Source organism: Halichoeres trimaculatus, unplaced genomic scaffold (assembly GCF_033239565.1).
Source record: "Halichoeres trimaculatus isolate MK-OKI-2021-1 unplaced genomic scaffold, fHalTri1.1 fHalTri1_scaffold_3, whole genome shotgun sequence".
Taxonomy (NCBI): Eukaryota; Metazoa; Chordata; class Actinopteri; order Labriformes; family Labridae; genus Halichoeres; species Halichoeres trimaculatus.
Window position 1 is genome coordinate 14,209,573 of NW_027437181.1, and position 25,045 is coordinate 14,234,617.

The 25,045-nt window shown below is 37.9% G+C and overlaps 1 protein-coding gene across 1 annotated transcript in view; it reads left to right on the forward strand.

Annotated features, from left to right (window-relative positions):
* LOC141788242 (protein diaphanous homolog 3-like) overlaps positions 1–25,045 on the forward strand; it is a 176,637-nt gene that overhangs the window by 4,242 nt on the left and 147,350 nt on the right. Inside the window, exons 2-5 of the mRNA XM_074667124.1 lie at positions 8,052–8,084; positions 8,486–8,668; positions 9,416–9,520; positions 19,877–20,007. Of these exons, the coding sequence (XP_074523225.1) occupies positions 8,052–8,084; positions 8,486–8,668; positions 9,416–9,520; positions 19,877–20,007 (452 nt within the window). The remainder of the gene's footprint in view (positions 1–8,051; positions 8,085–8,485; positions 8,669–9,415; positions 9,521–19,876; positions 20,008–25,045) is intronic.

The window sequence follows — 25,045 nt, forward strand, 5'->3', positions numbered from 1 at the left end:
AAGCTCGACAAAACTCGTTGGCACACATTTTATTGACAATAAAAATAATTGAGAAATTTATTGGTTTTAATGCTACGAGGATATGAAGATTGTTTGACTGTAAAAATCTGTAATTTAGCCGCACCATTGTTTAAGCAGCAGGGTTCAAAGCGTGTGAAAACCACAATTTCAGTTTGCTTCAAATTAGTTTATTTTGATGCCACTACTTTTGTTAAAAAATTTCATTTTAGGTTTTGAGGTTTGGCCATAAACACTTACCTATGGCGATGCACAACCTGTGTCCCAAAACAGGGTAGCCGTCATCATGCACACCAGCTGTTTCGCTTTCTGCATGCGGTAAATGTTTACCTCGTCACGACACTGACTTCATGCTACTGGCCTTAAAGGTGTATTTTCAGAATCGCTGTGGCAGAAAAGTGTCTTCTCATGTTGGGAGAAATAAATCTCCCACATAGATTAACCACTACTTGGACTAAATTATGTGTAATAGTGCTTTACCGCAGTAATTACGGTATAGCAGTATTCATTTCGGGGCAACTTATGATACCTGCGACGGTGATGAAACCGGTATACCGCCCACCCCTAACTCTGTGTAATTTGAGAACTCTTTTTTTATGTGTTAACCATACATTTTTGATATGGAAAATTCGAGAATTTGAACCTCAAATTAAGAACAGAGCTTATCACATATTTTTCTCATGTCTTAAAGCCTGGTCAGTTTTACTTTGTATCAACTCATTCTGGCTGTAAATGCACTTATCTTACCTGAGATACCACTGAGAGTACACGTCACCTAAGACTTTGATTGTAACTTCAAAATAAAATCTTTAATATTTTTACTCATGAAAAGCAGGGAGTGTTGCGTTTCTGCTGAAAACACCATCATTACTGTTTGTACTGTCAACCTTTTTTCTTTTTTTGATGTATTAACAATTTTCTTGATATGAACCAAACATTCTCTCAGTTTCAGGCTGTCAAAGGTGTTAGCCGTTGTTCTGCCTCTTTTTCTAATATAATATCCAAAAAGCAGCTTGGTACACTGAGGGCATCATGCCTCCAGGAAAACCTTGAATTTTAAAAAAAGTTCCCCTCACAGTTTACCTCTGTTTCAGAAACAAAATCTCAGAACATCTTGTTATTTATTCAAGCTGAGAGACACACAGCACATGTTCCTGTGATAGTACAGCTTAGTCTCCACACCTTTCCCTTTCATGAGTCAATTACCTTAACACATTTATAGCATAGCTGAGACTTTGAAGTCAAAGGGAATGATGTGGTGAGTTCAGTGTCATTTCAATAGGTGGCACTGTAATACCACTATATAACTGGCGTAAAGTAGATTAAAGGTTGCTTTATGTGCAGTGGCTGCTCTTTAAGCAGAATATTACAGCTCCGGAAACTGGAACAGAAGACATGTCTATGTATAGTTTTACTTTTCCTTCGAGATGCCTGAAACATAGGTTAAATACAAGAATGAGAGTTAGAGTGTCAGTTTTCTGACAAAGCTCTGAGTAAATTTTACAATCTCCTAAGTGGACAGGATGTCGGACTTCTTGTTTTGTCATTTATTTTGTAAAGCGTTTCTACTGTTGATAGGTGATACAGCTGAACTTTGATACCTAAACCCTTAAGTAGACTCCAAAAAACAGGACCACTTTAATCTCCCAAGGAGCTGTGAATACAAAAAGAGATGTGCGAGAAACAAAATACAGCAGCGCTGTCAAGAGGACATCTGTCATTCCAGAGCTGTAATTTTAAATCAGACTGATGTGCTACACAAACCTGTCCGAGGGAAAGGGAGCATTGTCAATCATTGATGAAGGGTGTTTTATTAGCATTTTATTTGGTTAACATGTTTTTTTCCCTATATTTAGGTCCACAACTTTAATTTGTTGAAATAACTTTGCTGCTCTTGAAGTAGGTTTTAAAAGGGAGTGCTGAAACGACAAGGAGCTTATTTGAAGGATTTCTGCAGGAAATATTCTTATTAAAGTCAGAAAAGTAAACCTAGAAGTCCTCAGCTTTGGAGGCTATCCTTCTCAACACCAGCCATTAAAATGATGCATAGTCTTTGTTAATTTGTTAAGGTGAGTCCTGTGTAGCAGTACTATTAATGAATGGTCCAAAGAATTTAATTTCCTAATCTGATGTCTGAAGCTGCTGTCTTTGTCTGGGTTGGGTCTTAGTTAGGTTATTCAATTGTTGCTTCCCCTCACCTCCATGAAGCAGCGTCTCTCAGTGTTTACCTCGCTCTTTTCTGTTGTTGATTGGGTGCGCAGTGTTTTACAAATCAGCGTTCCCTCTGTGTGGTGGGTTACTTGTCTCAGTTAATTGAAAAAGATGTTATCAGAGTTTAATTAAATGAGCAGTGTGATAGTGGAAAGTAAAATGAATTCACCGACGTGTACAAATGACTGTTGTCAGGGCTTCTATTTTGTCCATTAAAACAAAAGATTTGCACTGGTGAGTTCCTGAAAAAGTTGGAAAACTCAAAGGATTGCTAGGTTGACAAACTGGCCTTATAGCCAACTTTGTGTCGTATTTTACTTGTTGTTTGATTGGATACAAGTTATGATGCACTGTTGAGCTTTCTTTTTTTAAGAACTCCGATGGATCCTTATGGTGCTTTTATCCCATACTGTTCGTAACTCCAACTGCTTGTCTTTTTTTATTCCACTGCCTTTTATTTTTTCTGCCTTTTCTGCCTTTATACCGAGTACAGGACTGTGTATAGAGCAGGAAACCGGGTGATAGAAAGGAATGACATGCAGGAAGGTTGCCGCAGATTAGACTCAACCCCAGGCCAACAGCTTGAGCTTACCGCTAGGCCATACCAGTGCTGGGGTGAGTCGTGATGTTCAAATACTGGAGTAATCATTTTATAATAAAAAGTCAACTTATTCTTTTTTGTTTTCCCACTTTTGTCACTAGCCTCTGGTTGTAAAGTGGTATAAACACCAGACGGTGGTTGTAGGGAATCTGAGAGCCGTTCCCTTAAAGTGATACTCCGGGGTGGAACAAGTTGGGTCCTATCACAAGGTTTAGGGCAGAAATTACCCCTACAGCAGTGTTTTTGTGCTGCAGAAGCCCAGGGCGCACGCACCTAACACCCCCTCCCTGCTCCTCTGCCGGTTTCCTCTGCACTCAGATGGGGCCATATTTTACTTGACCAAAAACACAAATAAACGGACTCCCACCGAAAAAATCTGATATCGGTCTCCATTCACGCTTTATTTAGAGAATTTTCAGCGTGTTACTTTCAGACAAAAACACCGCTAAATAAGGCTCTAGTTCTCATCGTGTTTCTTCTTCCTGGCAGACTACCTGCGTTTATTTATATCTGGCACGCCGTGCACGCAGAGAGTGTCTCTTAGCCAGCTGTGGCTTTGCAGCGGAGGTAGCACCATTGTACAACATGACGAGAACTAGAGCCTTATTTAGCGGTGTTTTTGTCTGAAAGTAACGTGCTGAAAATTCTCTAAATAAAGCATGAATGCAGACGGTTTCAGATTTTTTTCGGTGGTAGTCCGTTTATTTGTGTTTTTGGCCAAGTAAAATATGGCCCCGTCTGAGTGCAGAGGAAACCTGCAGAGGAGCAGGGAGGGGGTGTTTGGTGCGAGCGCCCTGGGCTTCTGCTGCACAAAAACACTGCTGTAGGGGTAATTTCTGCCCTAAACCTTGTGATAGGACCCAACTTGTTCCATCCTGGAGTATCACTTTAATGCCATTAAATAATGAAGTATTTCCATAGTTACACAAAAACATTATAAATAACTTGAGAATGCATAAGAGTCAGGTGCCGGGAAACAGGTGTGGCACTACTAGACTCAGAATTAAAGAGCAATGCAGACTTTCATGGTGCCAAAGAGGTTTGAAAGAAACTTTTACATAAAAACAAAACATTAGTTTTCATGCAAACTTTGCTAGTTTAGGGTATGAGCTTAAACCGGGAGACTAACTGGTGTCCAACCACAAAACTCCTAAAGCAGCTTCAATGATGTAGCTGCATTCATCCTTAAACTTTAGAAGAAAGAAACAGAAATGTTTCCTCCAAAATGTATTTTTTAAACAATAGTCCAAATAATCACTAACTGTTGCTGATTGACTTATTGATAAAACAACACAATATGCCAGTTTTCCTCCTGGGCAGAGGCATTTTAATTAGCATTTTAACTCTGAAAATAATTCTTATACAGCTGCTAGCTTTTTTTTTTTTTTCAATTTGACATTAACGTTTTTTTATTCCAGCAAGCTGCCTCACAGTATGACTGTTGTGCAAAACAGGATGAGTTCCCAGCATGCTTTTTGCTTCTAGCCGAGCACCATCTACCCTGCAGACATGTCATGTGTACTCTCCCTTATTGTTGGGGTTTTATTGTCCTCCAGCAGTGTTGCACTATTAACAATTACACTGGAAGCGCCCCGTGAAGCCACCTGTGGATTCTTTTTTTTCTGTCATGCTGATTGTTTGTGAGACTATGTAAACCAAATATCTGATGTTTGCTGCTTCATCTTACATAGTATGTCCCACATATATTAAGCCCACACTGGGAACACGCTGCAGTGACATGCATAATCACAGATATGTGTTATTGCTGTGCAGAGAGCAACAGCTGGGACAGAAATCTGCTTGGGTGTTGTTGGATAGTAGAAAAAGAAGCAGTAAAATTTTAGAATGTCAGATTTCATGCATAATGGAAATAATGAAAGAACAAGGAGTGGCTAATGTCCATACATTCATTTTATATTTGCCATTTCTGTATTCTGTACTATTTATCCAGCAGGGATAAAGTGGAATAAATGAGTTACCGTTGCACCATATATTGTTCAGTCTGTGCAGAGCATAAATTTAATGCAAAAAATTGTATGACAGTTAAAGTTGGAGTTTTATTCCTCATCTTCCAAAGTGGTTTTGGTCTCTTAGTCTTCAAGTTTCAAAAGACTCGCATTTTTATTCACTGAAGATATGGGCTTAATTTGGCAACACACCAGGTGTTAGCAATGACTTATCGTTTAAGTGCTTAATCATTTAATGTTGTAGGGATGCTCTGAAGTGTTGAATTTCCTTGACGTTAGAATGGAAGTTTAAATTACAAATTGCCATCTAGTCCATAAAACTCAGACAACAGTCAAACGTAAGCACATTTTTTTTAACACAGCTAACACAGGATAACAAATTGGTTCGTAGGATGTGGCTAAGGTTAGTAGAGCTAGCACCACTCCCCTCAGTCTTCCTTTTGGGTTCATGTCCTCACACATCGTCTTCATTTACAGTTCTACAATTTAATTTAGCAGATGCTTTTGCCCAAAGTGATGTACAACACAAGCAAAAATTTAGACATTCAAGGAACTGTACGCATTGAATCCCTTGTGCAGTACCTGTTGTAGTGCAATATGACTATGTGCAATATATATATCGCAATCTCATACACATTGCACTTGTTTTTTAATTATTTTTTGTGTGTTTGTTTTTATTCATATATAATTTATTTTACATTTTTAAGTATCTCTTTTATTCTTTGTTTCTTACTGTCGGCCAGCTCTAATCTCATTTTACTGTGTATAATGACAATAAAGGCATTCAATTCAATATCAGTATAAAAAAACCTAGTTAGTTGGACAAAGTGCTTCAAGTTATTTGGCTGCAGGTGCTGCCATTAAGTGCAAGAAAAAGTTATTTTTTTTTAATGTTGAGTAATGTAGCCATGGCTTACCACAATTAATCACTGCAACAATATACTTCAACCTTCAACAACGTTCAATAATCAGTGCTAAATATTCACTGAGAGCTGGGTCTGAGACCTAAGTCATTCTACCCCTGAGGACAAAGAGGAGAAGGGTCAGATTAAGTGCCATTTCTTAAAAGTAGGAAGGGACTCTGCAGATCATCATCAGGTAGTTCATTCTACCCTTTGGGCACAACAGAGGAGAAGCCATTCTTGACAATGTTTTGTATGCCAGAAGAAGAGCTTTGAGTTTGAGTCGAGCTGCCTCTACCAAATGAAATCACAAGGGCCTGTACCAGAAGCTGTGTGGCCTGTTGTGTCAAGTAGGGTCTGATCCTCCTGATGTTATAGAGAGCATATCGACAAGATCGAGCAATGAACCTTAAAGGTCCACCAGTCATCAGTCATGAAATCCAGATTTCTGGCAGTTTGTGGGCACAAGTTGATTGGAATCACCCAGAACACTGAACTTTGGTTGAACTGATTGACATGCTGGCATTTAACTTTATCTCTATTTTCTAAACTAAAATGCTGCCTAACTAAGCCCTGCAAGATGCTCCATCTGTGCTTGTTTACATCGTGTTAACTGACTATTATAGCATTATGGTAGTCGCCATTTACCTTAGCCTAGTTTTGGGCTACTAACAGCTGGGCTGTCTCTTTTCCAGAGATGCCCTTCTAGCTCAGACCCCTGCTCTTTTAACACTTTCTTGAATTGGAACATTCTTCCCATTAAAGGTAAGAGGACTCTTAGTTCAAGAAACTGAAAAAGTAAATATTTGTTTTTCCATCGGCAGGTTTTTTTCAAAATTCATTTTGAGCAATTCAAGCATCATTAGTGGTTTGTAATATCTTAAAATTAAGACATTCTTCTAGACTTGTCGGCTAATAAGAGGTTTTCATTTTATTTTTACTAGACCTTCGACCAAGCATTGCTTGCTTATTTTAGATTTTATGCAGTGAAAACATTGCATGATACCAGAGGGGGTTATTTAACTGTTATTTGAAAATAAATCCACATGAAGAGGGCTGCAATATTGAAACCAGTCCACCCCAATTTAGCTCCAAACCTTGGTAACATTAAGCTTGTCCAGTTTTGAGATCTAGTTATCTGGTTGGCTTGAAATGATTGGAGTCAAGAGGCTTGTCAAGCAAGGAGGGAATAGCTTTAATATTTTGTTGCTTTCTATAATATGAGAGAAGTCATAGTGGTTTTTGAAGTCTGTGAAGAGTGCTCTGATATATCATTTAATACATAAACATTTGGATGCAAATAGCTTGTCTAGTGCAAAACTGGCAATACTGTGGCCTGCACTGTTATTTTTTTTATTTTTATTTCTCTCGAGTTTTGGTCCATGGTATTATGGACATATACTATCAAACAATAATTGTTTTGATGTACACTTTCAATTAGCTTACTTTTCTTTCCTCCTTTGAGCACTCAATGTGTCATTTTAATCTCGAAACACTCTTTGTGGCAACAGTTAACAGAAAAGAATACATTATTCCAGGCAGGTCTGCATTAATTTAACACTGATGTGTATTGATTTATTTCTCTCAGGTTCTATGAGGTCTGTTGTTCTGCTTGAGGCCAACAAAGCCTTTCTGTCACAGTTTCATTCAGCATTTCATTAACATTTTGAACTTTATGTATTAACTTGCAGTCCTTATATGGGTTATATCATTGACATTTGCGACTCTTATGCACCTGAGTGAGGTGCTCATGGCAACTCTCCAATAAGTTTTCTGAAAAACTAAATTACAAAAAATCTGCTTGAGCAGAAAGAGCTGCAGACAAAACTTGCTCGGCAGACACTGAGGTTGCTGGTACTCTCAGATAACAACAGGCCAAGTGCCAAATTCTTTCACTGCACAAGTGGATCCTTCATAGTTTGGAGACATAGCTTGTTAAAGCAACACTTTTTAGCCAGATTCTTTTGCTCAGAGACTGCTATAAATGTCAACTATTATGGGCCTCAGGTTTAAACTTTAAAACATGGGTTTAATAATCTGCTAAATGGCTCTGCTTGGTGCCCTTAAAAGGATTTCCTTGTTGGAGAGAAAGTTTGCTGGCACCCAACATCCGTGCTCGGTGAAATTTTAAATACACCTGCAGAAAGTGAGGTCGTTTAGGCCTTTTCAGCTGACAAACACTGGGTTCATTAATACCTGTGGATCAAAGCCTTTCTGGCCACTGCATACCTCTACATCACAGCAAAGCTGTGATTTAAAACAATTCCTGCAGAATTTTCTTTTGGCTGTCGTATAGTGGATTCAGTACTCTTGTGTATCCTGATTGTTGTTCTTTTTGTTCCCCACCTGTAGCACTTACCCTTTAGAAACATCACAGATGATGTGGTAAGATCTGAATAATTTATGTTTTTTCTTTTTTTCTGCATCATCTAACCTCTCCTCAGTAAAAGTTGTTCATTGGTCTTCACTAAAACTGGTTGTCGTGTCCTCATGTTCACTTCTCACCAACTAATGTCTTTGTGGACCCCACATTATGTTATCTAATCATTGAAACATATGTGAAACAGATGTGTTGTGTGTGCTTTTTGTCCACGCAGCTCCAACTAATAGCATTGCTTTTCTAACTCATTAAAAGGCTAATTGTTTTGTCGACTTTGTTCAGAGAATTAACTTTTCAAATAGGCTCATGATTTAACTAACCTTTTATGTACCTCATCTTGTTGCAGTAAATCCACGAGTACTTTTCTCTTTTTCATTGCTCCCTTCTCTGTTGTCTGTCTCGGCAGCTGGACAGATTCGCCAGTATTCGGATTCCTGGCAGTAAAAAGGAGCGACCGCCCTTGTTGCAGTCCAAACACGGCTCCAATGACTGGTCCATTTCTTCATCATCGTCTTCTAACCAGTTCGAAGAGCTCTCCTCCAAGATCACCTCAGAAAAGGAGATCTTGGCTCTGTTTGAAAAGATGATGGTATGTTGTTTTTTTGTATCTTTGACTTGTTCTTATGATAATAAAACATACTATTTGATATGTAAAGAGGTACATGATAGGTAGGTGGAAAATATTTGGAGGGAAAGAAAAATGTTTTTTTCTTTGCTAAGTGTTCCTTTTTAAAAATTCTTAATTATGTTTAGTTGTCCAGTTTTTAGGAGTATATAGCTTTCATGGAGCCAGAGCACAAAACATGACTCAGCACAAAACCCACTGGTGTTTAAGTGCTTTAGATTTTGGGGGCTGACTGCCCCGGCTTTCTCAATGTGCCTGGGTAAACGGGTAGACACTTCTATAACAGCACTAGGACTCTATTAGCCCATCTTAGCATCAATCTCATTGAAATGGGCCTACTTGTGAGTGCTCTCAATTAATTCAAAAAGCAAATACCAGCATAGTTATGTCTTGTCCTCTACAATAACCCGATTCCCATTTCTAAACCCGAGCCTCCAATATTAATTGTTTTGGCCAATATGGCAAATTAATAATTAAGTCTAAGCTAAAGGTTAATGGGAAAAAAATATGTTAGAAATATTCAGCTGTCTGCACCAGCGAGACTAATAACATTAAAATTATTGTATAATTAATATGCCAAGGGAGAAACCAAAGCAAAGCCAGAGGTGTTGTTTAGATACAAATACAAAAAACAAGGATATTAAGGGTTACATTTTTAATAAGGTTCTCCTCTTCCCCTCTTTGTTGTTTTCCTCTCCTGTGTCGTTACAGGAGGACATGAACCTGAGTGAAGAAAAAAAGACTCCGCTGAGAGACAAGGACCTGAACACAAAGCGGGAAATGGTCATTCAGTATATTTTTACTGCCTCTAAGACTGTAAGTGTTTGGATGCATTTCGTCTTTTATTTCCAGTGTGTGCTGCTTATCTTTATTGCTCCACAACTTAAGGCTTCAAATTGAAAATATCCCACTAGCTTGTATTTTTAGGTCCATATTATTTTGCTCACCCTCAGGTCACACTTTATGTTATTCCATGCGTTTGTCAGTGAAAAATGATTTCTCACATGGGACCTGGCCTGAGAAAGCCTGAGGAGTGTTATTGGATTACAAGCCAGTGCAATTACATTTGTTTAGACATCTCTATCTGTGGGCAATGTAGTGCCACCTGCACATGGGACTCATTAATAAAAATACACAAATACTTTGTTGAACATTGAAATATTCTACAGAGTTTGTGGTAAATTAGTCTTGAAGATGCATGCTAGCTGTCACATGGTGCAGCTTGTCCCACTCATTCTTTATCTCCTTCAGTCTATTTCTCTTGCTGGACCTGACCTAAAATGTGATCAAAATGTAGACAGTATTACTTGGTTGAAGTTGCAGTTCATTACTACAGGAATATCTTTTAAGTAGTGGTATAATTCAACACCAGTGGAAGAGGTTTGTATCCACTCTTGGTAGCATTTCCATAGCTGTTTTGAGCTCAGGAAGATACTGATTGATTAGATTTTGAGTATGTAGGTTCGATTGGCCCCCACCTAAAGTTTTATCCCCAAGCCTGTTCTTGTTCTGGGGATGTTAATAGATGGTGATAAAACAGTCATTGTTTGGAAAATGAATAAATCTCCAAAGAAATGGACTATGAACATTCTATCTCCTCCTTATAAAAACATGCTTTATATTGATTTCTCCTGTTCTTAAGATTCAAATCAAGTTGCATCACTACGATTTATAGGTGAGACTCCATTAAAAGTCTACCCCAAAGCATGATCATCTCAATATATGGATCCAGTCTATGTACTTAGTTGTAATAATAATGAAAACCTACCTGAAGATTTTTTTTCTTGTTGATTCCATTTTAAGAGTTGCCATTTTTTGTGGACACCTCATACTTTAATGGAACTATTACATTAACACCAATATTAACAGCACACTCCCACTTCAAAATTTCCTTTACATATTTGTTTTTAAAGCTTTCTCTGATTTACAAGTTGGACCCATGTCTAGCAGAGGGGTGTCGAAATTATTATCTTTGCTTTAACCAGACACCCCTCCAATTTGCCTCAGGCTGTGAATCTTAAGTTACCGTGGGGGCCAGCCTGTTTACACGACTGTATTTTTTAACCTGCATGTTAAGATAATGTAGCCACTGGCCAAAGTGCAACATATTCAAAACACATCAAATGACCAGTTTTTTAAAAAGCTTCATTTACATAAAATGTGTTAAATTGCAAGTTTAGAGAGGTGTTGTTGAAATTAGCATGTTGATGTAATGCGTTTTTCTCTCACGCCTGTAATTTCTGAGTTAAAAGATTAGGAGAGTAGGTGTTGGAGACTCAGTAGGCTGGGCTTAATTCCGCTTTGAATCACTCCCTGGACCATGGCATGGTCAAATAATGACCATTATTTGATAAGTCTGGCCACGCTCTCATCTAATCATTTGCCCTTTCAGACCAATACGAGGCCCTTAAGAAATAACCCACTCATGGTAATGATGAACTGTAGTGGTGTGTGGATCAAGCTGTTTGTTGCTTTGGAACCCCCTGTTTGTGCCAGCAAAAGATTTGAAGCTTCAGGAAATCTAGTGGTTGGAAAAGGCAAGACTTGAAGACTGAGACCAAAGGATTAAAGTATCTTTATGATTTCATTTTATTAATCTTATATATTTGAAAAAAAAAAGATCCAAAAGGCTTTTTTGTTATAAGTAAGTGCATGTGATTTGAAAAGTGCTGCACTACAGACCATACATTGCAGGGATGGTGAAAAAAAAATAAAAAATTGATGAATCGCGGTTATGTTGTGACTAGTGTGTAAAAATTAATAACAACCTAAAACGACATGTGGCGTAGTTCACTAACAAACAAAAGGCTGCTCCGCTGGGCTTTAAAAAGACGTTTTCCACTGTATGCTGTTCTCACAGCGTGTGCTGGCCGAAGCATCATGAGAATTAACACATTAACGTATTGAAGTCAGCTCTCTTAACTCCCTGCAGTCTCAGAACTAGACACGAGACAAAGTTAGTGAAAATAAACGGCAAAGATCATCTATAGCAGTGAGAGCGCTCCCACTGACACTACTTTTGAAACCCAAACAAAAGTAAATAAAAAGCGGTCACTCTGTCACTTTTTCAGAAACCCAACTGTGAATTGCTTTAATTTGAAGACAGCACACACAGTTTGCTCTGGCAGATATGTGTCCATTCAGATATTTGGTTTCCCATCCTGCCTCACTGGAGCTGTACAGCACAGTCCATGGCAACATGCCAGGTGATTCGAGTGTGTGTTCAGTTTGACAAAAGGCGTTTGTCCTGTGTTTTGGCACACTGGATGATTGAAGTCAGGTTGAGTCAAGTTGTCATCCAGTTTGTGGCAATAAACATTTCAATGACAGGGGAAAAACACTAGACAGTCATGTTAGTGTCTGATATTCACATTCGTGGTCTTGCACCGTCTCATCAGAGTGGCGTTTAGGTACTCTGGTTGATTTCCGTTCCACGGTAAATAAGCTAGAAAAGCAATATGTTTTGTTATTCAAATTTAGTTGTCATAAAGGTGCAGCTGTGAAAACACACTGTTTTCAAGCTTCAATTTCATTCTGTAGGAAAAACTCCAAATGTGGACATCTTTTTCAGTTAAAAAAAGCAAAAAAAACAAAAAGTAACAAGTACAATACACAAAAATTGCTTTGAGTTGTTTCTCAATAAAAGAGCAGTAGTAAATACAGCAACTGGCTGTTTTTTTAGTGGTGTAACAATTTTGGGTTACTGTCAAATAAAAAAAAAAACAATAATTGTAATAGAGAATTGAGTATAGTTGATAATTGAAAACTGGTTGGTAAAAATCTGTCTGCAAATATTATTATGTGCAATGTCTGTTTTAACACAATCCATGTGTAATAGCTGACTAATGCAATCCAAAGTGCAATATCTGTTAAACCAATTTCAAAGTGCAATATCTGGCCTATATAATTCATGAGTGCAATATCTGAAATCAACTCATCTCGTCACATTTATTATGTAAATATTGCTTTATGCTTTATTTTGTACACTTTCTTGGTACTTATAACTAATCTTATTTGTCACTTATTGTTGCTCTAAACTTACGGTTGATATTTATTGACTGGTACTTTTTTACATTACAGCTTGTTATTCAGGATTCATTCTTTTACAATGTCCTTTTTTGGTATACATTGGCCTAACCCCCAAGTCATTTTTCCCCTTTTTCCAACTAATGTCATTTCACATTTTAAACTTAAAACTTTGTGATCCACATTAAAAACAGTCACACATTTAGCTTTGAACATAACCAGACCTATTCTTACTCACATGAACAGACTTAGCATCTTAAGAGTGAAACAAACCTCACTGCATTAATATTATATGCTTTGTCTCCTGCAATGTGTTGCCTTGTCCAATTTAATAATATTTCTTTACTACTTTATACTTGAACTCAGGTCAAGTGAGGTTTCCTTCCCACTAAACCACTCAGGAATAAACGAAACCATTTACTGATTCACCTATTAACCCTCGCTAATGAACCCTCTAATGCTACACCCTAATTGATGCAGGCTATGTCCCTGGCTGACAAAGTGAAGTGCGGTTCTGGCTCTTGGTATTGGTAGACAGCTTTGTGCAGGCTGAACAGTCATGTAATCTTTTACAAAAAATAATTGCTGACCTTTGCCAATATGTTGTGTAGCAGGGGCTTGCTTGAAAATAACAATTTTACTTCTTTGAGACCCCACTGCTGATTGTCTGCAGTGGCCCTGCTGCGTAGGAAATTGTGTTTACTTTAGTGTTGGCTTTTAAAAGGCCTGGGAATAAATTTGAGAAACTCCTGTTTTTCAGTCACAGTAAATCTGAGAGACATAGTTTGAGGGTGGTTAAATCGGCCATTGGAATGTCAGTCAATATTTTGTACCAATGTGTAGTTTTCTTCCTCTGTCTCGGAAGCCTGGTGGAAAAAAAAAAAGAGCCTCCATCAGAAACTTTCTGATGGTGCAGCAAAGGCTTGTTTATTTTCAGTCTCTTAAAGGTAACAGATATCTACATCACCTGTCAGTATAAAGAGAAACTGAAAGTTTGGGCACTTGCAACTCATACATGTGTACAAAAGCAATGCCTTTCCCTCAGTTTTTGTGATATTTGTGTTTGTCATGTGGATTGTCTTGCCCCTCATCCTGCTGCCAAGTCTACAAAAGTACACACAGTTATTTGTGTTTTTTATCAGGCGGGATCCCTAACAACCTCTACCCCTGACAGTGTTAAGGGTAGAGGCAAGAAATTTTCATTAACCAAGTGATGCTGGAAAATATTGTTCATGCAGACAGAGAAAACCAACCGTGCCAGTGTGAGGACTACAATAACTCAATACCCATTAATAACATAGCTGACTTCAGCTCACTGTTAATGGTGTGATGTGATTTTAAATTGGTCAGTATAAACTTCCAATCAATCCTTCTCGCTGCACTGTATGATCAGGTGATAGAGAGATAACTTGGGCCCAATCAAGGAACCCTGATATACATCTCGTGAAAGCAATCAGAATCAGAACCAGAACCAGAGCTTAATGTTTGTAAAGTGTAACCCATAAAAGTTATGACTGGGATAGTGAAGAAGTCTCCCAGTTTCCTAAGAGGGTGGCTGAGAGACTTTGATCGTCTCATATGAAAATGATGTTTTCCCGTAACAGAAATGGTACTGTTTGTTTTAGTTGTTTTGCTCCTTAAATTTCCTGAATGCTCCTAACTTTATGAAGTAGGCAACAACAGAGAGACTAAAAAAATAGTCAGTTTAAAGCCCTTTCTAACTCTTGTTTGAAGTCCTGTGACTCCAAGGTTGAAACATATGGTGTTAACCATTAACCATGAGCAAATCATTTAGTTCATTAGGTAGTTAACTGATCAATCGTAACCTGCCAAATCATAACCAATGCTATCCCTACACACTTTCCTGGAAGAGCACCTTTATCCCGTACTCTTTGTTATATTATTCAGAGAGACCCTACACAGACCCACCCTGAGCAAGTCTTTGGCAACACTTGGCGAAAAATGGAAATTCTGTGAGTGTGGGAATGTGGAATACATATAACTGCCAGAGAAAGTATCTTCTCAACACAATCCTTTCACTGGATAGTAAACGACATGAGTGACAACAGCACAGATCAGTGGTCAGATGAGTTTACTACTGTTGCTTCGAGTAGGACTAAGTTACAGAAAGAGGCTTGAAATAGTTTTGATAGTGTCACCAATACTTTCAGTTAAGTATCAAAAAGCCTCACTGGATGCCATAAGAAATTAAATCAAGTTGTTATGAGCTTTGCACCAAGCAGTAGGGCCAATTGAGTTTGTTTTATCAATTATGTCATTTACTTCCGTTTGTGAAGCTGCGTTCAAACATCCACTTTGAGAAATGCTGCAGTGGATAAGTATTCTGTTTTAGCATATTTTTCTATTTACCAGTTAGATTTAGACAGGAAACATAATTTAATTAACAGTACAGCTAAAGGCTTCAGGCAGATCTCAGAAACTTTGTTGATAGAATGCTTACTCTAAACATTTCTTGATGAAGCAAAACTATCAACAAATCTGCAAATACTTATTTTCTCATTTTAAGCCAATATGCAAATACAGCAGTCAGTAGTTGCAGTTCTACCCAATTAAATGTTCAAAATCTAACTTTTTCATTCTATAGAATTCAGCTAAATTTACTCACCCCAGCTCAGTTAACCCCTGACCTCCTCAGGAGCTAGTGGCAAGTAGACTTTAGAGACTTTCAATCAAGGATGTGGTAACAGGGCACCCTTTCCAACACTGATCAAACAAACTGTGATCTACAGGTTTCCTTATTCTAATTGTGGCTAAGACCTCAATTAAAGTGATTGATTTTTGAAGGAGCTGATCATTACAGGGGAGAAACAAATGAACAGTTAAGCACATTGATGTAAAAATAACTTTCTTACGTAAAGTAACTGTGTGTGGAACCCTGAGTCATTTTTTCAACCCTTATGGTGTGACGTTTTTCATGTTCATTACAATTCATGCGCAACGTCCCCCTAGCTAAGTCCATGATGTGATTCTCAATTTCTTGCTTCTGGCTGGCAGACCTAGCCTTCAAAATAAAAGCTCAAAACAGTTCTAACAATAAACATAAAAAAAGAGTTGAAACATTTACCATGAATCTAACAATAATTAATCTTGACCTTTTACCTTTTGCTTTTTACATAAGTCAATAAAGCTGCGCATTTTTTCAAAAATTTGTCACCTTTGCTGTGAAAGTTTCTGCATCCAATGATCACAACCATTCCATGTACCAAATTTGCAGCTGAATGAACCTTGCTTGTTTGTTTTTGTGCATGGTTTAAACACTCCACAGGTGGTGCTGTTAAAGCCGTTTAATGGTGTTCCTGCAGACTGCAGGGACTACATAATGCTCAGGCAATGAGGCCTTTTACAACAGCACAAGGACATGACGTGTCGCTTGTTGTGGATTGGGCATAGACTCAGTTATCACTGTCAGCTGCCATCTCTGTGTCCTCTTTCCAGTGTCTGATCTAGCAGAAAGGAAGGGGGGGCTCAGAACTTCAGCTGTGCGGAGTAAGTGCTCTGAGAGTGAGTGCGCAGTGAGACAGGGAAAGAAGCATTGCGGCTATGCTCTAATCCCCTGTCCTGTTGTGAGCAGAGTAGAGCCCCAATGAGAGGGTGTTTGAGATAGCGGAGCTGTGGGGGGAATATCTAAACTATAATTGTGTGAAAATCACTGTGGGTGAATGAAAAGACAGGATTTCTCCCACAGGGTTGTGGATGGATGTGATGAGAGGACAGAGATGTGTTAAGATTCATACGCGTTTGAAGTGAAATTTTTACAGTTTCCATGGACTGCTTTGGACCACACCACAAGCAATGGTGCAATGCAGTGCAAGGGTTTGGTTTACCTTCATGAAAAGATCTGTTTGATGCATTGCCAAGCAGTGGAGCACAGTTGTTGGCAACACAGGTTCATTAGATTCTTGTAAACAGCTGTGGGTACAACTACCTTACTTGACTGTGTATTAGATATCTAAAAAAATACAATAGAATACATGTCACTCAAAATCCACAGTTTGAAATGCAAAAGTGTAAAAGTCACTCAGACATTCCTCTGGGCTCTTTTTGCAGAAAACTACAGGGGTTGAGGTTGCAGGTGGGTCCACATCTCCTCTGATGCCAGCTGTGGGCAAACTTGCTGTCACAAATGCTTCTTTACTGAGAGAGGCCCAGCAAGATGTTGCTGGTTGCTGTCATGAGTAGCGCTCATGGTTCTCTGACTGCTTAAGGCCTTTAGGGATCCCGGGAAACAAACAGGCTTGTCATCATCTTGTCTCTCCAGGACAAGAGAGGCGTTTGACCGTTGAGCCAGAAGAGGAAAAGGCACAGAGGCACACACTCAGTGTTTCGCTGATGGGCTGTTGTGCTGCCAGTGAGTGGGTGGAATTGGTGAAATTGCGGCTGTTGTTCCAGTTACTCACGACAGAGCAAGAGACAAAAGAGGCAGAAGTCGACCTAGGCACAGAAATCCAAGAAGGAGTTGGAGCCTTTTTTAGTCATGATGATAACAACACTGAAGGGGATTGTTGTTGTTATTGTTGGAAAGAACAAAATTCACAAGACTTATTGTTTGAAAAGGGCTGCACTGATATGTCCTGTGGCTGAGCCAGATTGGGATTTGGGGCTCAACGTTCCAGCTGAGTCCTGTGTTTTTTTGTTTTTGTGGCTTTTATTTAACATACATGCAGATTTGCTTTGGATGTAAATGTGGTCAGACTACAGAGATGTGTATGATTATTTAAACACATCTGTGACTGACATTGATTCCACCACTGTTGATGAAATGCACTGAATAAATAAATTGGACTTGACTTGATAGTGTGAGATAGAACTGCTTTTTAACGAGTTTTTGACACCTCATTTTATTTTTATGATAAATTGAGTATAATATTATAGAGTTGGGCTTGAGGTGTTCAGGGAGATGGGCTGGGCAGAGTTCCATTGGCTGCCTTCGTGGGTTAGGGATTATTTATTCCTGTTGGTAGTGAAAGAGGCTCATTTTTGAGGCTTTGATGACTCAAAAAAAATACCCAAGGATATGTGGGGTTTTGGCATTACTGCTGTCTTAATAAACCAAATAAGGGTAACATTTTCTCTACATTACCACCCTGACTGACAAACTCAGACAAGCTGTAGCTTTTCTGTTTTTACACACTTTACAGCAGCATTTGTTGAGTATCTATATGTATATGTATTGGCCAGTCATAAATTGCCTGGTATGCTACTACAAAGACACTGTGTTTAAATGACATTTGGCACAAGTTTTTACTGCACATGTTCATTTTGTAGAGATTGTTTTTTTTAACTTTGCTTTGATTTCTATGTTAATGATGTCACTTTGAACCAGCATTAAAATATGTACATTTTTTTCTTTTACATGTGCTACTTAAGGATGATGTCTTTTTGTGAGACTTATGTGGATCTGATGTCATGTACACAAGAGCAGGAATTAGCATATGGGTTGCTCTGTAACCCTGGGCTTGATCAAGATGTAAAAATTGTGGCTTTTGACCAAAAACTTGTAAAAAAACAAGACAGCCAAAAAAAAATGTCACCTTGACTTTAAATGTTTGACTGATTTTAATTACCATTGATGATGATTCATATTCTGAGGGCTTGAAATTATTTTGAACTTGATGTTATGTTAATTTGAAATAATTGAAATAACAGGTATAAAATAGTGAAATACTTACATGCATAACATATAATTTGTCAAGCTGGCAACCAGACATAAAGTGTACGCTTTTTCAAATTGAGAAGTAGTTGCCACTAACAAAAGGACACATCTACCCAACTCGAATCACCATTTACATTGCTCACAGATCCACCAAGAGGCACACTTTAACCTGAACAGTGTTCTGTTGACACCATGATTCATAATTTGATCATATATCTGCACTTTTGCATTATGTGAGACTTATTACTGAGTGGCACTTTGTTCAAGAAACAAAAAACCCACTGTAATATTCTATTAAATCTAAAACAGTGAATGGAACACACTTGCATATTACTGTTTGGGTGAAGTAGATAATGATTTCACTACCTGTTATAAAGCTATTGGATCATGAATTATCAGTGATTGACCTCAAGGCTTCTTTTGCTCAGTTATATTAAACGGTCTGTCTTAGGGACCCTCTATCATCCCTTAATAACAAGCTGCAACCAGAATTAAGGACAATTTCCCCTTCTCAAATTAATTTAATGAAAAGATGATGGAATCTGGACCTGATATGTCAGAATATCATCAACACAAATAAAACAATTTTCTTAAATGACAAGCAAACCTCAAAACGCATTGCGGTTTTTGTCCTACTTAACATCAGTACATCAGTCAATAACTTTCTGTCTTCCTCTATACTGTGAAATGGTGATTTTAAGTTTCTGATTTCCATCCTTAAGCACAAGTGTACATTCCCCCTCTTTTTTTTTCATTTTCTGCTTTCTTTTTTCTTTACATTTGTTTATTTATTGTTAATGTAATTAATTTAATGGATTTTTTTTAATAAGTAGTATATATTGTGTTTCCTGAATGAGTATTAAAATTTGTTAAGGCTTGTAACAACAGACACAGAAAAATGTATAAATGACTGTGTAAGTTGCCTAAACTAAGATAAGACCTTTGTTGAAAAAATGAAATACATAAAAACACAGGATTTTTTCTTTAGTTATTATTAATTTTTTGCCTAGACAAAGGACCACATCTGACTGAAGACAAGTTCAAGCTCCACTTTCATGACCCACCAGTTGAGAATCACACAGTTAAAGAATTTTAATACTGTGGTGACAGAAAGATACCTGTTATTTACAGTGGAAAACATTTAGAACATTTCACATTTGGCTTGATATTTCTTTGGGGTAAAATTGAAAAAAAAAAAAACAAAACTATTTGTTGTCATAATGAAGTTGGCCTTTTCTGGTCCAGAGGAACTGCTGGGTTCACCAGGCAAAAGTATGTGTGCCATTTGGCCAAAACCCTGCTTCTCTAGGTATGGACAAATAAGGAGAGAGGACATGACATGTATTACTGGAAGGGGTGCTTTGGTGCTCTGTATTTTCACATAGTTATTTCTTTTTTCTTTACAGAACAGGCTTTTTAGTCTTAAAGCCTCTAAAGCTACACTAAAGGGATTCCTCTTCTTTTCTCTGCAGGGTAGCTTGAGAAGCAGCCATCAAATATCTCCTCAGGAATTCTTGGGAGAGCTGAAGTCTGGGGTGATGGACGAACGCCTTTTTGCCTGTCTAGACTCATTGAGAGTTTCCCTCACCAGCAACCCTGTCAGGTACTGCACACATTTATGACTTTGTTAAAGAACATTTTATATGCCTTTTAGGCTCTCTATGTTTCTTAATAATTATTACACTCAATAGAGACATTGTAGTCAAATTATTCATAACAAATAATCCAACCTTAACAGGATTGAATACATTGCAGTGAAATTATTGATACATGCTTTATCATATCAGATACAGTGAACTTTAAACTGTCAAGTCTATAGAGTTTTATATGCTTCGACCTGCTGAAAGTGACATGAGCATATGACTGTTAAGATTATTGATGGTCTCTCTATTGCACTGCTCTATAGGTTTCTTGGTTGACTTAGGGCAAAGCTGTCTGAAGTTAACTCTCAAGCCTCAGAGGTGTCAGCTACTTTAGCAGTGAACCACTTCACTTGTCTGAGAGATTAAGCTAGAGGTCTTGCCCAACTTCTACTGCTATTAGCCACATAAGTTCCACATTGCTTTGCACAGACTGGTAGTTGAAATTAATAAATTATGAGGATTGGGACATTTTCATCAACTTTTATTGAATGTAATAAAATCCAATGCAAAGCCCAGTAATAAGCCCTGCCATTGAACGCTCAGACTGTGACAGTCTTTTTCTGTCTTTATCAAAGGGATGTGTTCCAGCTGTTTTGCCTAGTCGCTTCAGGTCTTCTCAAAATTTGTTGACATCCAAAAACACTCAATAGGACATGAGAATTATTTATGGATTATTTATTTATATATATTTTTAAGAATCCCCTGGCATCCCTGTGTTTTGGTCTGTGTGTAACTTTTAATTTCACCACTGTCAGGGCATTTACTTTACCTCAACAGTTCCAATAAAGGACCTCCCACACACATTTCAAAAGAATGAAATCCATTGATATTCTTTGAGTCTGACAATTTTTAGCTACATTTCTTGGATCGGAAAAGAGGGTGCACATAAGTTGAAAGGGAAGTGCTAGATTTCTCTACCCAATAGGTTTTTGTATTTTGAAGGGTGTTTTTTTTTCCAAACTAAAGGCAAAACTCTTTAGGTAGGTAAACTGATTTAGTGATCGGGGGCACACTGAAACCTTTAACACTATTAAACTCAGGTCCGTAGGTAAATTTCTGACATCTTTTTCTCAGTTTCTTTCCTCCCTAAACTTTGATTACTGCTTTTGGCTTCCTGTGAGGTGTTGAATAAACGGTTTGATAAAAAAAGAAGAACAAAGCTACTTAGATTCAGCCAAAATATTTACTTAACACAAAGCAATTGGTCTTCTCTGGTTACTGGGTATTAGATTCTAAGTCTGTGTGTGGGACAAATTTACCAGTACTGGTCTCTCATCAGGTAGATACCAGGTCTTTGCTTTGCAGTGATACAACTCTGTGCATTATTAGTTGGGGGCTTGAATAAATCACATAACAGATATGCTTCAGCCCAATAATGTGAACAGTAATTGATGCTGAATTAAATATGCATACATATGAGGTAAAAATTAAACACTGCCTTATGATAAATCCTTACCATCTAGTACTGCACTCATGACACACATGACAAGCTAGCTTGTACAGCTAATTAACATGGCATTGTAAGGCACAAACACATCTTTACTGGTGTTAATACGATACAACCACATTATGTAATAAATTGAGATCCATGAAAACATAAAAAGAATTTCAATAGTGTGTCATATACTTTCAAAACAACTCAATGACATGTGGAACGGCTGCAGTAAAAGTTTTTTGACCAGAAGAGGAGGCAACTCGTGCTTCAAAATAAGATAAGATTAGATAAGATAAAGCTTTATTTATCCCCAGGGGGGGAATTATTTGAAATAGAATTTCAAAAATAATTTCAAAATAAAAATCTTTGAACATGGATGCAGGTGTTTTTTCTCTATGCTCAATTTCAGATACAGAGTTTGCACTATTAGAAAAATCTATCAATGTCCTGAAAATTAATTTTAATTCCAGGCCAACTTACTAAGGAAAGCAAATAACACCAGATGAGTTTGACAAATAACTACGCTGTCTGTGGTCTAACTGAGAAAACATCCTGTTTTGTTGAGTACCCCTTTTGAACATCCCTTAAGTGTTGTAAATATTGGCACCTGAGGTGTCTAATTGCAGTAGTCTTACTACAAATAGTGTTCACATTTAAGCCAGCCGTTTAAAGCCGTGTTCCCCTGAAGACAGATGGTAGCAAGATTTGCAGTGCAGTGAACACCAACACTTGTATACATTTTCCTCCTGGCCTCAGGAAAGTGACTCTGAAGGAGATAACACACACCATGATATTATATCATAAACTTCTTTGAGACGTCTTTGTTCTCTGACGTCCACCATAATCTCTTATCAAAAATACTTAAATCAGGGGTCAGGTGAGTGCTGGTCAAACACTAGGTCAAGACTTTCATGTGGGTACATTTTGTCTCTTTGTTCCTCTCATGGGATAGTATCTGAAGGATTACCACCTGTGAGATGTTACTCTCATTTTGCACCCTCTACATGTACCTTTTTTCACAACAGAAGTCTGTGAAGGGAAAGCTTCTGGATTGATATCAGATTTTCTGCTAAAGCCAGACTTGGAGTTAAAATCAGAGATAGAAAAGGAAGACTGCTGGACACTCACAGATTTTGCTGCTATCATACTCCTACTGCACAAAATAGTAAGAAGTATGCAGGGTGACAGTTGTAGATCCATGGCTGGATTTTAGCGACTGTGGTTCTGTTGCAAAGTCGGTCATCCTTTAAAATAAAAGACTGGGGGTTGGAGTCCAGTTATAAAAGTACAAGTCCATTATCATCCTACCATCTTTGGTGTGTGTACTTTTTACCAAAGAATGTTGCACAACATTTTTGATACTAAACATTCTAATTTGACAATGTGTAATGATTTTCTTGTAGAGTTTGAGGAGTGCTGTGACTCTGTTGCTCTCTGGGCTAATGCAGGGTGTGCTGCCATTGTGACCAAACATGAATTCCCAGAATGGGGCTGTGGAAGAGATTGCACTTGTGTTGTCTGCTGGACAGGCCAGTGTAGAGATAAGATTCTACATCAACAAAGAAATGGCTGGAGAGTATACCTCGGAAAAAATCTCTTCTGACCCAGAGGCCTCTTGTTGACTCCGTCCTTCCTGTTGGTTGGCCGGACCAGGTAGACATCACTGAAAGGTTTCTACTTTTGTCAGGATTCAGGAACCATGGCTACCTAGATGAAGGGAATAGAAAGAAAGAACAGCTAGCTGTTGACCTGTAGAAAAAGCCTCTGACAGATTATGTGGATAATTTCAAAAAGAGGAGGGCTAGGGAGGAAGCTGACATTTGCGCCCTTGAGAACTCGGCGGAAGAATACGCTGAGAAAGCAGAAGCTGTGAGCGAACTGACCTTCAGCTCTGGATTTGCTGTACTGTGAAAGAAAAGAAGGAACAGGTGGAGATTTAAAATCAGATTGATGATGAGCTTTCAGTGATGGGAAAAAACAAACAGCTTTTTTATTGTTAAAATGGAAAGACTATCTCCTGTTAATGTTTCCATAAAAACACCCCAAAATAGTTCCAACTTGACACTGTTTTTATTTTGTTAACAACTTTATTTGTTTTTGTCATGCTCTTTAATGTAATTTCAATTATTGTTCGAAAACAGTTTCCTGACGATACAAATCACATTTCTCCACACTCCACACAGTGTCTTTCTTTTATAAAATAGTGCCATGCATTTGTGTTGGTTGATTGAGGATGGCTATGGTCTTGCATCATGTTGTGGACTCTTGCTTTGTAGTGTATCACTAATCTTTTTCTTTTGGCAATGTGCTGTGCTTTTAAATTAGAGGCTGTTGTCTGGGGTGGTTGGTTATCTTTTCATATGAGCTGGTTTGAAGCTGACAGATCACAGAGGTTTAACATTTTGATTAAAATTTGTGTTTAATCACACACACACAACATGCAGTCTTTACTATGTGCTTTCAAATTTACACTAAAAAAAAGAAAATCAATCGAGGATAGCATTGCAGTCCACGTTGCATCATATTTCTTTCCAAACAGAAATGCATCACCTGGAAATATTACACATAGACACACTAGAGTGCCAGGGACTAGGAGACACTTCTCACTCAAATACAGACATTTTTCATTTGCAGCAGTTCATATATTATCTCCTAAAGTCATTTTTTTTGCTTGCTATAACTTTTAGAGCCAACCCTCTGCTGTACAACAACCCTCATCTTACTTCCCCTCCACCTTGCCTCTAACCAGAGCAGCATGACCGATAAAATCACTCTATTTACATGTTGTTAACACAGCTGGAATCACTAATGTCATTCATTAACTCAAGTCTGACTTTTTTCAAGGCTAATAGAAGCTTTTTATCAGCCAGTCTCATCTTTTTGAGTTCACATGTGAACAGCACTCTGCCCACCTGAGCTCTCTTACACCTACTTACACTATAAAGCATGAGTGATGACACATGCATGGTGGAGTGAAAGAACAGAAATTTCACTGTAATTCCTGGAAGCTCTCAAGCATGGGAGTCTTGTCAAGATGGCTAAAAAAAGGTAATTGGTGTTGAGAGCTTTCAGCAATGAGGACGTCACTTTTTGTGTCACTGATACAAATAAATGATGTATTTGCTTGGTGTGCATTAGTGCTCAGAAATTACAATATATGATGAGATATGGGTGTCAGTTAGGTCATGCAATCAACAAAACACTGACTATATTAATTTATGTGATAAAATAAATCAGACTGAAAAAAACATTCAATTTAAAAACAAATTGTATTAACTGAGCTGTGTAAAAGCTGGTTGGATCTTAGTTATTCTAACATGCACTAAGCTCTTTGTACATACTAAACACACATTTTACTTTGAAAAAAAAAAAAGATATCTCTATAGTATTAAACAATGAAATTGAAACAATGGGCCCACAGCAGCTATCCCTTGCCATCTAAAAGCACATCATACCCTTAGTTTTTGGATTTATTCAACAGTAAGCAACCCTGTCAGGCACTCATCAAAGATGCTCATCACCTTCACTTTCTTGGCACTCTTGAAGCAAACATCTTCCCTCCT